Source organism: Diospyros lotus, chromosome 1 (genome assembly GCF_014633365.1).
Source record: "Diospyros lotus cultivar Yz01 chromosome 1, ASM1463336v1, whole genome shotgun sequence".
Taxonomy (NCBI): Eukaryota; Viridiplantae; Streptophyta; class Magnoliopsida; order Ericales; family Ebenaceae; genus Diospyros; species Diospyros lotus.
This window is the reverse complement of record NC_068338.1, coordinates 45,712,863-45,730,043: the sequence shown is the minus strand read 5'-3', so window position 1 is coordinate 45,730,043 and position 17,181 is coordinate 45,712,863. Positions and strand designations below refer to the sequence as shown.

General features: G+C 41.7%; 2 protein-coding genes across 6 annotated transcripts in view; both read right to left on the bottom strand.

The window, feature by feature from the left end:
* LOC127787567 (rust resistance kinase Lr10-like) overlaps positions 1-17,181 on the bottom strand; it is an 87,527-nt gene that overhangs the window by 16,659 nt on the left and 53,687 nt on the right. The gene's annotated exons all lie outside the window — the stretch shown is intronic.
* Positions 1-17,181, bottom strand: part of LOC127787544 (rust resistance kinase Lr10-like) — a 36,557-nt gene that overhangs the window by 16,659 nt on the left and 2,717 nt on the right. For 4 of the 5 annotated variants that reach the window (XM_052315603.1, XM_052315614.1, XM_052315608.1 and 1 more), the window contains exons 3-5: positions 17,059-17,091; positions 3,732-3,746; positions 3,344-3,367 (exon numbers count right to left, since the gene is read on the bottom strand). In XM_052315603.1, the coding sequence (XP_052171563.1) occupies positions 3,344-3,367; positions 3,732-3,746; positions 17,059-17,091 (72 nt within the window). The remainder of the gene's footprint in view (positions 1-3,343; positions 3,368-3,731; positions 3,747-17,058; positions 17,092-17,181) is intronic. The other variant, XM_052315619.1, reaches the window with a different exon arrangement.

Sequence of the window (17,181 nt, the reverse complement as noted above, 5' to 3'; positions counted from 1 at the left end):
TCTCCTATAACAATTCGATTTTTCAGCCTAAATAACAGTTGTATTTTAGCTGTACCGAAAATTGTTCCCGATCCGATTTCTTTTGATACCATAAATCCTATCTCGGGATTCTTATTAACCCCGCATCATTTTCCTTAGACAATTTCATTCCGAGGCATTCCCTGTAATCGATTCGGTACTTATAACTACTATTACATCAATTTTTTGGTATTCTAAACTTATTAAAATTACGTGGCAACCTTATCTAAACATGGGGTATTACATGGCCCCACTGCTTTGAACTTCATGTAAATTGTAAATACCCCACACTATAAATAGGGAGTCAAAAAACCATTGTAGATGGATGAGAAAATACATATTGTTACTATGTCAAAATTATCAGAGAACAGTCATGGACTAGGTATCATTCTGGCTGAACCACGTAAAAACCCTCACACGTATTGTTTGATGATCATGCTATTGTTTTCTTCCCCTCGAGTTTGTGATTATTCTTTCAGTACGTACCAACGAATCTCAGTCGACCAATTCTAAACGTCGACACATATTAAAAAAAAAATACTTATCATTGTGTAAGACCCCATTTCAACATAAGGTTGCCACGTAATTTAAGCAAGGTTTGAATACCGAAAAATTGGCTTGATAGTAGTTATAAGTACCGAATCAATTACAAGGAATGCCTTAGAGTGAAATTTTTTAATAGAAATGATACGGCGTTGATAAGCATCCCGAGATAGGATTTATGATATCGAAAGAAATCAGATTGGAAACAGTTTTTGGTACAGTTAAAATACAGCTGCCATTTAGGTTGTAAAACCAAATCTTTCTAGGAGACTTTCAGGAAGTCAACGGAAGCTTGAGGGTACTCCGATTCTTCGTAATGATCAACTCTTCAGTGGTTTCAAGATGAAACAATAGCCCGATGAGGACACTAGGGAAAAATTGTCTATATCGAGTAAAATCTAAGTTATTAATTTTGAATTTTCAGTATCGTAATGTCAATTAATTTGATGTTTAAGGGCATAGTTGCAATAAAGAAATTGCTCAAGTGAAATTAAGAAGGAAATTGGGGTTTATGTGTAATTTTTTTTAGTTAAATGTGTAATAAATTAGTGTAATATATAATTATATATATACATATCTATGCATGCTCAAACACGCAACGACCACGCCTCTGTAAAATCTCCATGCCCTTCAATTCTCAATAGTTATGTCCTGCAATTGTCATGGAAAATTGAGTGTCTTAGACGCAATAGGTGATGGCTGAAGCTGATTTGGGGCAGTAAGTTGCCTATAAATAGCAAGCAAGAGGATGCAAATGGGGGAGAAGCAGAGGGAGCTTGTAGTAAAGAGAAATGGCCGAGAGAGAGAGAGTTCGAGCTTGGGCTGGGCAATCCGAGAGAAGCAAGGAAGGAGGAGGAAGTCACGAGCAGCAGGCGGGAGCAATCTGGGCAGCCATGGCAGCCACGATAGTAAGCTCAGCGGAGCTGGGCAGCGCTCGGGGAAGGTCGGTGGCAGCTAAAGCGATGATCGACGGCCTCGGTGAAGGTCCTCGAAGTGCTCGGAAGCAGCGGAGAAGGCCGAAGGCGCGGCCATGGCAGTTGTGAAGCTACTGTTGTAGCAGCTAGGTGCGGCCATGGCCGTGGACAGCGCCTGCGACGGAGTGGGCCGTGATGGAGGGAGGCTGGGGACGGCCGGAGGTGATGCAGTAGGCCACCGATGCGACCGGCGGAGGCCGGTTGAAGCGCAGGCGATGGCAGACTGATGCTCTGTTCGTGCGTAGGGGAGAGGAAGGAGGAAGAAGAAGAAGAAGAAGAAGGAGGAGGAGGAGGAGGAGGAAGGAAGGAGAAGAAAAAAAGAAAAAAGAAAAAAGAAAAGAAAAGAAAAAGAAATAAAAACAAAATAGGAAAATGATAGGGAAAAATCCTAAAAAATTCTGAAAAATAGGAAATTATGTTTCGGTAATATTTCAGAAATTTTGGGTGAGAAAATGGTTCGGGCACACATTTCGAGGAAATGACACGCCTACCGAGGAAGCCTAAGGAGCTAAATTAAGGTGAGTAAAATTTTTTAGAAAATTCTAGAAATTTAAAAATATTATTTTATGAATTTTCATGGTGAAATATTTGAGAAAATATTTAGTTTAGATTTATTGAGGAAAAATAGAAAGAAATAGAGAGAAAAAATGTAAGAAATTATGGAAAAATAAGTTTTAATACTTATTTAAATAAATATGGTGATTATGATGTTTTGAGGCTAAAATTGAAGAGACGTGTGTAAATTTTGAGGTGACACGCAAATTAAGGCGATGCACGAATTTTAAGGTAGGCACGAATATCGAGATATCTCGATAAGATTGAAAAGGTAAGTGGTACTTTCTAAATGAATTTAGTTTTATGAAAAATGATTGGTTGTAGGTGATTTATGTTTCAAACTCCGATCTTCGGGGATGCTTTCATCATATTGACATGTTTTGATATGTATCCATCAAGTAGACTGCATACATGGCATGCTATGAAATGTATATGTACACGTTGATATCATTGATCACGCGTATTGTGGCCATAAGGAGTACAAACTGGTAGTTTTACCAAGGGTGCTCCCATACACCCTGGTTTCGAAAGAGATGGCCACAAAAATAGTGAGTAGCATGAAGGGTGCAGTTGACCCTTACGATGAATAAGACATTGCAGTCATGCACGAAATATGTTTTCTTTACCCTTACTTAGATGATTCATCATCTAACTTGAGTTTTGCCCCTAGAATATTTAAACGTTCCAGATGAAAATTGTAGCAGATACGAGAATAAATGAGGCATGAAATGGCATTTAGCAGAGTGCATGAGGAATGAAATGTATGTTATGTAGTCCATATATTTAAGTTCTGCTATTTTGAATTCTGAACGTTTTAAGGAATGATGATGTATAATCTTATTTAGGGTTAATGTTAGTTGAGAACTCATGCTATGTATTAAGTTATGTTGAGGAATGATGATGTAAAATTGAATTTCAATTAATATTAAGGTATCAGGTTTGATCCTTGTTTCCGCATTTGATGTGTATGATAATTTTCTTTCGAGAAAAATAATTGAAAATTCTGGAATAGATATGAGGAATGATATGATTTAGCTTTAAATTTAAAAGAAAAAATTTATTATCCTAAAATTGTCCCAATTTATGAAGCGTCCGAGAAAGCGGGACGTTACACATTGAATCCAAATTCATATCAATGGAGATTGACATACCAAGATATGTTAATTGGCAGGGCATTAAGGGCATTAATGTAATTGGCAAATTATAGAGTACCAAAAAAGTTATAATAATAAAAAAACACAGCAAATACTTACGCTTGTGTTTGTAAAAACTGATGCCTGCAAGTTAAAACAAAATAAATAAGTAAATAAGAGGCGAAACTAATGCACATATAATATACTTCAATGCTATTTATTTATACATTAATTTTTTATATTTAATTTTAATATTTATAAAATTATAAATAATGTTCGTGATAGTAGGTATGAGAAAATTTGAATTTATAATGAGAGGTGAGTTATAACATTAAGAAAATTAAGTTGTATATTAAATAAAAACAAATACTTATCTTTGAAGCCAAATTCATCAGCGATCGAGATTGACATACCATGATATGTTGATTAGCAGGGCATTAAATGAAATTGACAAATTTATGGAGTTCCAAAAAAATTATAACAAAAGAAAAATACAGCAAATACTTACCCATGTATAAGAAACCTGCAAGTTAAAAACAAAATAAATAAGTAAATAAGGGGGTGAAACCAATGCACATATAATATACTATAATGCTATTTATTTATACACTAATTTTTTATATTTAATTTTGATATTCATGAAATTATAAGTAATATTTTAAAAAATTATAATATATTGACTTTTGTACATTATTGTATATAGTTTGTTTTTTATTTTGTTTAGATGGATTTTTTTTTTGTTAGTTTTATCTCATGGATTTTTTTTTTTTAATGATACTAGGGATATACCCTACCAGATAATTGTAGCGCTCCTGTGATCTTTCGCTTCATGAAATTTTTATTTAAAAAAATAACTAAAATTTAAAAAATATATATTTAAAGATATTTGATCTCGGGTAGGCAACGCATATATATGCAAGTTTTTTCTTGTTTTTTATTTTCAATTTTTAGTGCTTTTTAAAAATAAATTAGTTAAAATTTCCCAAGGACCCCTTAATTTATGGTTTCTTTTTAGTCATATAAGTTCTTGCAGTATACTTAAATTGTTGAAATATCCATTGTGTTATAGACCCTATCAATTAAGAACTAATTAAAGCACACTTATCCTTAATGTAACGCCCCGTAAATGGTAATTAATTTAATTTTGGGTTATTTAATTTAAAAGAAATATTAAAATAATTTGTTGTGATTAAATAAAATTAAATTAGGTGATTTTAAGGAAATAAAAAATTAAGATAATTAATTGTGTTATTTTAGGAATTTATGAAATTAGAGAAAAATTAAAATAAATTAAATTGTGTGATTTTCAGAAATTTCGGATGTTAATGTAATTAATTAAGTGGGCGTGAATTTGAGCAGTCAAACAGTAAAAATTTTACAGAACAGCAGCGTGCGCACGAGGAAACTTTGAGAGATTTCGGAGCTTAAATTCAAATTAAATCTCGTTTAATCCCTGATTTAATATTCCAGGTATATACCTAAGCTAGTAATTAATATTTTGTGCGGTCGAAATTTTGTTTAGGGTCCAATTTTATTAATTTTGGCGAATAATTGTGTTATTGCAGTTTGTATAATTTTGACCGCGTTTGGTCAAAACGAGCCTAAGGATATCTTCGGAAAGGCAAGTTCTTTATACCCTCATTGTCGATTCTTTCGATGTCAATTTATTTGACCTCCCTTAATTGGTTTTGGCCGTTAATAAATTATAGAATTTAAATAGTGTGTTTTAATAATTTAATTTATTAACCTGGTTTCGAGGGTTTTATTTGTTGGTTGCCTACGGGGGTTTGTACCACCCCCAAGCCTATGGGAATGATGTCGTACTCACCCGGGACTAGGTTCTTAGCTGTCAGGTATTATTATGGACTTTTAGTTATTTATTGGCTAGAGTAGTTGGGCAGTGGAGGCAAGGATTAGCTATACGGTGACGGTGTGACTGTTGTACGGTCTATCTTAAGCCGTCAGATGGTCTCTCCTGGTCACTGACCGCTGACTGGTGCCAGACATTATTGACTAGCTCTGCCGTTATGTGATTATAGCATGCCTGATTATAATTTATTCTTGTTGCATGGTTTGGTATGCACATGGGTACGGGCTGCATGTTGGGATTATCATGATTTGGTTATGCTTGATCACGGACATTCTAGATTGGTCAGGTTGCATCCAGCACGGGCATATCCATCGCGTGTGATTTATTATATGGACGGAGCGTGGCCTGAAACCTGGATGTATGAGCGCCTTGTATCACGTTGATGCTCACTACGCCATTGCATTTTATGTGCATTGCATGGCTTCTGGTAGTATTTAGTTCTCGGACGGGAGTACCGTTCCGAGGGAGCCTATGGCTCGGCTGTCGGGAGTACTGACAGGGGTACGCGTGTCGGGAGTACCAACCCGGGACAGTGCGCACAGGTTTGTTAGAGATCTATGTTGCCTTTCAGGGCAGCGGCAGGTTGGTATCGGACTTGGGTGCCAGGTGTTTTATGTGGGCCCCAAGGACCGGCATGTGTTTTTATTATACGACACTATTGCATTGTTGCGTCACATGGCTTGTGTGTACTTGTGGGTTTATATTTGGGGTGATCTCCTATTCTGTTTCATTTACAGTCTTCTTTTTCATATAAACTTGCTGAGTCTTGCGACTCACCTTGCTTTTCATCATTCTAGGTAAGGGTAAAGCAAAAGTCGAGAGCGAGGACTGAGCCACCTAGCAGCCAGCCGTGTCGGTAGGGTATACAGTTTGCTGCCTCCGTTTTCTCTGATGTTTTGTTAGGAGTTATGACTCATTTTTTACTGTGCCCGGTTGTTCCTTGTATTTCCTACTCATTTGCACATGTGTCTGTATATTTTTATATACTCCGTGACTGCTGTTCTAGCGGGGTACTTGTGGGCGTGCATGTATATTGTTTTGCTTCTGCTGTTGTATTTTTCGTATGTATGCATGCCAGGGTATTTTTGTCTTGTGTTTGTTTCTCTTCTCTTATGTAGGCGCTTTCGTTTCGATAGACCAGGTGGTTGGGATATCCGGGTGGGGGTGCTTACAATGTTGGTATCAGAGCGTCATTGAGTCAATTTGGGGGACAAGTAACTGTACACCAAGACTGTTAGGTAGAGTTAGAATGTTAGGTCGTGTCTTTAATTTCGAAATGCGTTCTAATTAAATTTGGTTATGTAGGACTCATGGACGCACGCCGTGGACGAGGTCGTGGTAGACCGCCGATGCGAGGTAGAGGGCATCTTGTTCCTACTCCTGAGGTACAGGCAACAGATACAGGAGATGAGAGAAAGCCAGGGCCTCTGGACGTGCAGGAGACATTGGCAGGTCTTCTACGGGCCGTGGATGAACTGGCGGCATCTCAGTTACGTCAGGAGCGCAGTCATGATGGTAGGACCGCTACGGCCCAGGTGTCAAATTTAGGTACTCCGGGGGCAGGGGACAGTTCTGGTGCCGCATTGCTTAAAGATTTTATGGCCCTACGTTCACCAGAGTTTAGTGGAGGCACCGACACGACAGAGGCCGAGGATTGACTACTGGCTGTGTAGAAGCATTTGCGATCTATAGGCTCTGCAGAGGCCCACAGAGTTCGATTGGGAACCTTCATGTTACGAGGAGACGCCGAGCGATGGTGGGAGACCACCAGACAACATTATGGTGATGGGGGCCCGACATGGGCACAGTTTGTCTCGGCGTTCAATGAGACTTATGTACCGGCTTGGGTCAGAGAGTAGAAGGTGTTCAAGTTTATCGACTTACAGTAGGGGAGCAAGACAGTTACACAGTATGAGACTGAGTTCGTGGCATTATCTCGTTATACTCCAGAGTTAGTGACCCCCGAGTCTTGCAGAGTCAGCAAGTTTCAGATGGGGCTACGACCAAAGATTCATCATGCCATGGCTGGTGTCGAGGCACCCGATTTCCCTACAGCTGTTCAGCGGGCCTATGCCGTCGAGCTGGACCTATTGGAGGCTCGATCGGACCAGTCAGTCATGAAGAGCGCCGGGAGCAGCAGTAAGAAGAGAAAGTGGGATGCGGGCAGTATGAGTTTTGGGCTTCCACAGTGTCGACAGTGCGAGCAGAGACACCAGGGGCAGTGCCGGGATGTACGTCGGGATGTATGTTATCGCTGTGGTCAGTCAGGACATTTGAAGAGATACTGTCCACAGGGGCCTAGACCAGCTATACCGGCCCCACCAGCTACACTGGCCACAAGGCAGGATATCATTTGTTTTTGTTGTGGACAGAGAGGCCATCGTTCGAATGTGTGCACTCAACCAGCTCAGATTGGAGGGCCACGGACAGGAGGTGTAGGGCCCAGACCAGCGCAAAGACAGTTTACACCGAGGGCGCCGGGTCTAGGAGCACCATTACCCCTACCAGCAGCACAGCGCCCAGGGCCCACAGAGAGAGTACAGATGCAGGGGAAGGCATTTGCGGTGACAGCAGCCGAGGCAGCTGAGGGCAGTGACACGGTGCAAGATATACTTTCTTTTCATGGCCACGATGTACGCGCCTTATTTGATACAGTTTCTACCCACTCTTTTATAGCACCCCGTTTGTTACATAAGATCTCGATCCCGTGTAACCCCTTACCATATGATTTGTCTGTTTCGACACTGGGAGGGACGGTATTGTTGGGGAGTGAGATGGTTAGGGATTGCGAGATAGGAATTCATGATGGGGTATTTTTGGGAGATCTTATTGTTTTGGCGATCTAGGATTTTGATTTACTGTTGGGTATGGATTGGCTCTCACGCCACTATTGTAACGCCCCGCTCCCACATACGGGTGTTACTAGCGAATAGTCAACCTATTATTCACACGCTAGGGCAAAGATGAAGAGACAACTATGTTTCAATGAGAAACGACCTAGGTGGGAAACTAGACTTCGCCCTCTCTTCACTCCACTCAAGGTTTCGGGAAGATAACTAAACGACCCCGCGAAGTATAAACCCAAACCTTGAGAGGTGCCATCTTCTCAAGCTCTCAATGAAGAGCTAATGATGGCTTCCCAGGATCGAAAGAATTAAACTCGCTCACTCATTTCATACAAATTATGGCATAAGCGTTAATTATAAAAAAATAATAATTTCTTTGCCCCGACTATTAACCCATTAGTCTCATCTTCATTTCCTTTAGAAAATTATTGGATTAACATTTCTTTGGAAAAATTTTATAAAATTTCCTTATCAAATCTTCATTACCTTTTCTCTTTCATCATTTCAAAATACTAAATTTTCCAAACACTTAGGAAATAAATTTTGAAATATAACATTAAGGTATCCTCATCCATTTTCCAAAACATAAGGAAAACACTCCATTATTGACATTTCCAAATATAAAATTTTTCCACACGTTTGCCTCAATTCATATTAATTTAATAATTAATTTAGAGGCTAAAATACTCCATTATTTATTTATTTAAAATGAATTTTATTTCATAATTTCTCAAAATGTCAGAATTAATTAAATAAACATAACCCAAATAAATAAATAGAAAAAAATATACAAGCAGCAAGGTAGGGGGGGCGGCAGCAGCAGCTGGCCGCGCCCCCAGCGCGCTGGCCGCGCGCATGCACGCGGCCAAGCGGCCAGGCCGCCCGTAACATCCCGCATCGAGCGATAGGAAGGACCGGAACAACTTACCCTGATGGGCCTACACGAACTTCCCAGGGGGTCACCCATCATTGGATTGCCCCAGGTTAAGCACGCTTAACTTGGGAGTTCTTTGCCAACATTCAGCCCAAAAGGTATCCAGCTGGTGTTGTTTCCTTTCTTACACTATCCTTGATATATTCTAACTTCTCTGGGCTCTCGGGGTATTACATTCTCCCCCCTTAAGCACATGACGTCCTCGTCATGCGACCTTACAACCGGTTCCAGATCTCCCCCCGTGCATGGCCGATGTGGGATTCACCTAAGGTGCCTACACGCACCCCCCATAGGGGCCTCACACCCCCCTTGGGACTCAACCTCCTCGCTGAGGTTTGCCCCACCACCGTGCTCAGAGGCTCGGGGGTCGGCTCTGATACCACCTGTAACATCCCGCATCGAGCGATAGGAAGGACCGGAACAACTTACCCTGATGGGCCTACACGAACTTCCCAGGGGGTCACCCATCATTGGATTGCCCCAGGTTAAGCACGCTTAACTTGGGAGTTCTTTGCCAACATTCAGCCCAAAAGGTATCCAGCTGGTGTTGTTTCCTTTCTTACACTATCCTCGATATATTCTAACTTCTCTGGGCTCTCGGGGTATTACAACTATGCTCGAGTTGATTGTCGTCGGAAGGTGATTTCATTTGAGCACCCGGGGAGACCAGTTGTTACATACCGGGGTGTGAAGCCTGTGGTGACTACGCCGATGATATCGGTTATGCACGCGGAGAGGCTTATACGACGTGGGTGTGAAGCCTATTTTGCATTTGTGACAGTGATAGCTGGGGAGAGGAAGGAGTTGGCTGCCTATCCTGTAGTGCGAGACTTTCCAGATATATTCCCAGATGAGTTGCTGGGATTACCACCGCACCGGGAGATTGATTTTGCAGTCGATCTGATGCCAGGTACGCAGCCTATTTCCACGACTCCTTACCGTATGGCTGCCAATGAATTGAAAGAACTCAAAGTACAGTTGCAAGATCTTTTGGAGAGAGGGTTTATTCGATCGAGCACATCGCCATGGGGGGCTCCAGTATTATTTGTGCGTAAGAAAGATGGGTTTATGCGATTGTGTATAGATTATCGACAGCTTAATCAGGTAACAATTAAGAATAAGTACCCCCTACCCCGTGTGGATGATTTACTAGATCAGTTGCGTGGTGCATCGGTGTTCTCCAAGATCGATTTGCGGTCAGGTTATCATCGGGTGCGGGTCAGAGATGAGGATATTGCGAAGATCTCATTTCGTACACGTTACGGGCATTACGAGTTTGTGGTCATGCTATTTGGGCTGACTAATGCCCCTATAGTTTTTATGGATTTGATGAACATGGTGTTTAAGGAATATCTGGATTCCTTTGTCATAGTTTTCATTGACGACATCCTAGTCTACTTACCGAGCCTTGAGATACACGAGGCGCATCTGAGCGTGGTTTTGCAGAAGCTCAGAGAGGAGCAATTGTATGCCAAGTTTTCTAAATGTGAGTTTTGGCAGACCCGAGTTGTATTCTTGGGACACGTGGTCTCAGGTGAGGGTATCTCAGTAGATCCAGAGAAGATCGGAGCCGTGATGGATTGGCCGAGACCGATGACAGTGACAGAGATTCGGAGTTTTCTTGGCCTTGCCGGGTATTATCGACGGTTCATAGAAGGCTTCGCACGACTTGCATCACCCATGACGAAGTTGACAAGGAAAGGCGTCAGCTTTATTTGGGACGAGTCTTGCGAGAGATCCTTCCAGGAGTTGAAGTGGCATTTGACATCGGCGCCAGTATTGACGATACCCAGGAGTGGTGAGTTATTTACTATATACAGTGATGCCTCATATACAGGGTTGGGATGTGTTTTGATGCAGGACGGTCGAGTGAATGCTTATGCATCCAGAAAGTTGAAGAGGCACGAAGAGAATTACCCTACACATGACTTGGAGTTAGCGGCTGTGGTGTTTGCCTTGAAGATTTGGAGGCATTATCTTTATGGTGAGAGAGTCTAGATTTACACGGATCACAAGAGTCTCAAGTACTTCTTTTCACAGAGGGAACTCAATATGAGACAACGCCATTGGCTAGAGCTGCTTAAAGATTATGATTGCAAGATCCTCTATCACCTAGGTAAAGCTAATGTGGTTGCGGATGCATTGAGTCATCGTGGAGCATCAGTTGCAACTATGATGGTACATGAGTGGTTCTTATTGGAGCAGATGAGTGATCTTACTATCTCAGTGGCATAAGACAATCCTACACTTTATTGTGCTGCCATGAGTATCCATTCAGATCTAGAGGGTCAGATTTGCGATCGACAGCGACAGGATGTGGAGCTCGGCGAGATTATGGCTGATATGGAGAAATTTGGTCCATTGGGGTACAGCCAGAGGGACGATGGCTTGCTACTATTCCGTGGGCGGATTTGTGTGCTGAGTGACAGTGATATCAGGCAGAGGATCCTAGAGGAGGCTCATCGTTCTCCCTATACTATCCACCCTAGGGCGACGAAGATGTATCAGGGCTTGCGGCGCCAATATTGGTAGAGCGGCATGAAGAGGAGCGTAGCCGAGTTTGTATCGCGATGTCTAGTGTGCCAGCAAGTCAAAGCTGAGCACCAGAGGCCCGCGGGATTGTTACCACCTTTATCTGTGCCGGAGTGGAAATGGGAGCGCATAGCTATGGATTTCGTCTCAGAATTGCCACGATCTAGTCGGGGATTCGATTCGATATGGGTGATTATCGATCGATTGACTAAATCAGCACACTTCCTACCTGTCAAGAAGACCTATCCTATTCATCGACTGGTCACGTTGTACATTGATGAGGTGGTGAGATTGCACAGAGTCCCAGCTAGCATTGTGTCAGACAGGGATCCTCAATTTACCTCACGATTTTGGGAGGCGTTATAGAGTGCTATGGGGACCCAGTTGACTTTCAGTACAGCCTTCCACCCTCAGACTAACGGGCAGTCGGAGCGGACCATACGGACTTTGGAGGACATGCTCCGTGCCTGTGTACTAGATTTCTATGGGAGCTGGGATGATTATTTGTCGCTAGTGGAGTTTGCCTACAATAATAGCTTCCAGGCTAGTATTGGGATGGCACCATTTGAGGCGTTGTACGGGCGACCATGTAGATCACCGCTTTGCTGGACCGAGATTGGGGAGCGAGCATTGCTTGGACCGGAGTTGGTAGAGCAGACGTCAGAAAAGATCCAGTTGATTCGGGCTAGGATGAAGGCAGCTCAGGACCGTCATAAGAGTTACGCAGACAAACGACGCCGGGATTTGGAGTTTGATGTGGGTGACCATGTTTTCGTTCGAGTCATGCTGATGAGGGGTGTTCGACGCTTTGGAGTATCTAGCAAGTTGAGCCCTCGCTATGTGGGACCGTTTGAGATATTTGAGCAAGTCGGACCATTGGCTTACCGATTAGCTTTACCCCCTCAGTTAGCCCACGTACATGATGTCTTTCACATTTTTATGCTTCGCAAGTACGTGGCAGATCCCGAGCATGTTATTGATTATCATCCGCTTGTGGTGTAAGAAGATTCGTCATATACCGAGTTGCCTGCTAGCATTGTGGATCGGAAAGAGAAAGTACTCCGCAATCGTACGATTCCCTATGTGAAGGTCCAGTGGCAGCGACATACCCCTGAGGAGGTTACTTGGGAGCTAGAGGAGGACATGAGGCGACTTCACCCTCAATTATTTGCCTAGCTAGGTATGAATTTCAGGGACGAAATTCTTTTAAGATGGGAGGATTTGTAACGCCCCGTAAATGGTAATTAATTTAATTTTGGGGTTATTTGATTTAAAAGAAATACCAAAATATTTGTTGTGATTAAATAAAATTAAATTAGGTGATTTTAAGGAAATAAGAAATTAAGATAATTAATTGTGTTATTTTAGGAATTTCTGGAATTAGAGAAAAATTAAAATAAATCAAATTGTGTGATTTTCAGAAGTTTCGGGTGTTAATGTAATTAATTAAGTGGGTGTTTGTGTAATTAATGAAAGTTGGGGGTGGCTAGCGTGAATCGCGGAAGAGGCTAAAAGTCACTTTAAGTATAACTTACTGCATATATAGGTTGAAGATGCATGCGGGCGCGAGCGGTCGCCCGCGAGGCGGCCAGGCAGCGGATGTGGCTTGGAATCCGCAGGCAGGCGCACGAGGTTGAGAATTTTTGGCTGATTTAATTCAGCCTCTAGACGTCAAAACGACGTCGTTTCGCTAGGAGGCGGTGGCCTCCCCAGCGGCCGCTCCAGCGCTGCCACGTGGCGCCCCCCTTTTGCTTATTTTTGGCCTCATTTTAGCCCGATTTCGGGCGTGAATTTGAGCAGTCAAACAGTAAAAATTTTACAGAACAGCAGCGTGCGCACGAGGAAACTTTGAGAGATTTTGGAGCTTAAATTCAAATTAAATCTTGTTCAATCCTTGATTTAATATTCCAGGTATGTACCTAAGCTAGTAATTAATATTTTGTGCGATCGAAATTTTGTTTAGGGTCCAATTTTATTAATTTTGGCGAATAATTGGGTTATTGCAGTTTGTATAATTTTGATCGCGTTTGGTCAAAACGAGCCTAAGGATATCTTCGGAAAGGCAAGTTCTTTATACCCTCATTGTTGATTCTTTCGATGTCAATTTATTTGACCTCCCTTCATTGGTTTTGGCCGTTAATAAATTATGGAATTTAAACGGTGTGTTTTAATAATTTAATTTATTAACCTGATTTCGAGGGTTTATTCGTTGGTTGCCTATGGGAATGATGCTGTACTCACCCGGGGCTAGGTTCTTAGCTGTCGGGAATTATTATGGATTTTTAGTTATTTATTGGATAGAACGGTTGGGTAGTAGAGGGCAAGGATTAGTTGTACGGTGACAGTGTGACTGCTATATGGTCTATCTTAGGCCGTCAGATGGTCTCTCCTGGTCACTGACCGCTGACCGGTGCCAGACACTGCTAACTAGCTCTGTCGTTATGTGATTATAGCATGCCTGATTATAATTTATTCTTGTTGCATGGTTTGGTATGCACATGGGTACGGGTTGCATGTTGGGATTATCATGATTTGGTTATACTTGATCACGGACATTCTAGATTGGTCAGGTTGTATCCAGCACGGGCATATGCATCTCGTGTGATTTACTATATGGGCGAAGCATGGTCTGATGCCTGGATGTATGGGCGCCTTGTATCACGTTGATGCTCACTACGCCATTGCATTTTATGTGCATTGCATGGCTTCTAGTAGTATTTAGTTCTCGGACGGGAGTACCGTTCCGAGGGAGCCTATAGCTCGGCTGTCAGGAGTACCGACAAGGGTACGGGTGTTGGGAGTACCGACCAGGGACAGTGCGCACAGGTTTGTTAGAGATCTATGTTGCCTTTTAGGGCAGCGGTAGGTTGGTATGAGACTTGGGTGCCAGGTGTTTTATGTGGGCCCCAAGGACCGGTATGTGTTTTTATTATACGACACTATTGCGTTGTTGCGTCACATGGCTTGTGTGTACTTGTGGGTTTATATTTGGGGTGATCTCCTATTCTGTTTCATTTACAATCTTCCTTTTCATATAAACTTGCTGAGTCTTGCGACTCACCTTGCTTTTCATCATTCCAGGTAAGGGCAAAGCAAAAGTCGAGAGCGAGGACCGGGCCACCTAGCAGCCAGCCGTGTCGGTAAGGTGTACAGTTTGCTGCCCCCATTTTCTCTGATGTTTTGTTAGGGGTTCTGATTCTCATTTTTGACTGTGCCCGGTTGTTCCTTGTATTTCCTACTCATTGGCACAGGTGTCTGTATATTTTTATATACTCCGTGACCGCTATTCCAGCGGGGTACTTGTGGGCGTGTATGTATATTGTTTTACTTCCGCTGTTGTATTTTTCGTATGTATGCATGCCAGGGTATTTTTGTCTTGTGTTTGTTTCTCTTCTCTTATGTAGGCGCTTTCGTTCAGATAGACCAGGTGGTTGGGATATCCGGGCGGGATGCTTACACTTAATCTCAAACTAATTAAAAAAAATTAAAAAACTAAAAATCGTTAAAAAATTACAAAGGCTTGGGTGGAACCGGTTTGGTTCTAGTGTCAAAAGAGAGGTACTCCAACCAACCATCACTAGAACACATTGTTGAGTTCCAATAATGATTATTAAAACTTAATGAAAGTCCCTAGTTGATTATCTCGTTGTCGAGGAAGATGGTGAAAAAGGAAGCCCTATTCGTCTCCTTCTCCCCATCATTGTCTTTCTCTCGTCATCATCTACATCCCCTATCATATTTCCAATTTTTTCACAAGCATATATATATATATATATATCATCACCAACGTCAAATTCTTAATTAGAGTTTTTTTGTATCTTTCTCAAAAGATTTGGTATTGGATCTCAAATTAATCAATGAAAATCATGGTTAATGAATAACAGGCTAGCTAGCTACATCATCTCTATCACAGACAAACATATATATAGAAGATGGGAATGATGCCCCCAGGGCGTAGCACGTGTGGTTGTGGGATGGTAGATTGGTGCTAAGGATCCGGGTTCGAGTCTGGCCAGCCGCAGTGTGGGATTCCTGCCTCTTATGAGGTGGAGTCCTTGTGGGCAGTTAGCACTGGGCCTCCCATTGACCATGGCCCGCGTGTACCTGATTTACCTCCTCCCCTTAGCGTGGGGTAGTTGGGGGGAGGCCCTTAAGGTGAGGGATTTCACCAGTGCTAAGAAGATGGGAATGATATCTATGTATATATATGTGCGCGCGTGAGCGAGTGGAAACAGTGAAAAGAGATGATGACGAAAAGAAAAATGACAATGACAGAAAAGTCATCCTTATCGTCATTCTTAACTAGGTAGCACGGAAACGTGTTCGGGATGCCGTTTCGGCGTTTCCGAACTGTTTCCTGTTTCGGAGACGGCTAGAACGGCTCGAAACGGATTTTGGGCGTTTCTGTAAATTGCGAAACGTATGGGGGCCGTTTCGCAATTTGCAGAAACTTGCTGGAAACGCATGTCACCGTTTCACAGCCCCCTCGCACGAAAATCCAGTCGCTCGCCCATGTCGCACGCATCCCGAAAGTCGACCCATTTTTCCTCTCTTCCTCCTCCTCCTCCTTCTTCTTATTCTCATTCGCTGTCACTCAGCCGCTCGCCCATGTCGCACGCTTCTTCTTCTTCTTCTTCTGGTTTTTCCTCTCTTCTCTAGCCTCGCTGCCGACCACAGATTCATTCGTCGCTTCCTTTTCAGGTCGTTGTTCTTTGCCAAAGATCCCTCGAAGCTTAGTCACTGGTCCGATCGTACCTTGCCGAAGATCCCCTGAAGTCGATCGCCGCTGTCGCTCCTCGGGTTGCTGCCGATCAACCTCCCCCCTTCTGTGTGTGTGTGTTCATTATTGTTTGTGTTTGGATTTGAATTTGTGTTCTGTGTGTGCTCATTATTGATTGGATTTAGATTTGTACGTGCTCTGTGTGTAGGTTCATTACTGTTTGGATTTGGATTTGTATGTATCTATGTTGTTCTTTGTTTGTTTTAAGAATTTGTATGTGTTTGTGTTTGGATTTGTATCTATGTTTCTGTTTAATATTTTAATTAAAATCTATTACTATCTTATGATTTGAATTCTCTTTTTAATTTGTTTGAATGCATTTTAAATTTTATTTTATATTTACTTGTATTATATTTAAACTATTTTATATAATTGTGTATATTATAAATTATATTTACAAAAAAACCCTTATAATTTTTAAATTTACAGTTTACCCCGCGTTTCCGTTTCCTATCTTTTTTAAAAAATGCCGTTTCAACGTTTCCGTTTCGTTTCGAAAACGTATCGTTTTCCGTTTCCGTGCTACTTAAATTCTTAATAACAAGAGAATCGTCTTTGTCTATGATAGAAATGGTTTCAGATCGTTGGGTATTTTTGGCAATCTTTGTTGGTTGGAAACCATTTAGTTTTGGCCAAACCTTTTATTTTTTTTTAATATTTTTTTATTTTCTTAATTAGTTTGAGATTAACGGTAAATTTGATTTAGTTAGTGCTTAATTGATATAGCTTATAACAAAAATGGTATTTCAACTTTTAAGTATAAAAACTTATTTATCTAAAGACAAATTATAGGAAGCATTAGAACAAAAAGTTCAAACGGCAAAAGTTGTTTGAAGAATTTATCCAATAAATTAATGAAAACGAAGCACTTACCACCGTTGGGGCGATACCCAACGAAGGGGAAACCTGTCACCAGAAATAAGAAGATAATAAGTTATAGTATGTCACTTGAGACAAGCTAGCAAAGCAAGACTCAGTAGCTTTCACTTGGCAACT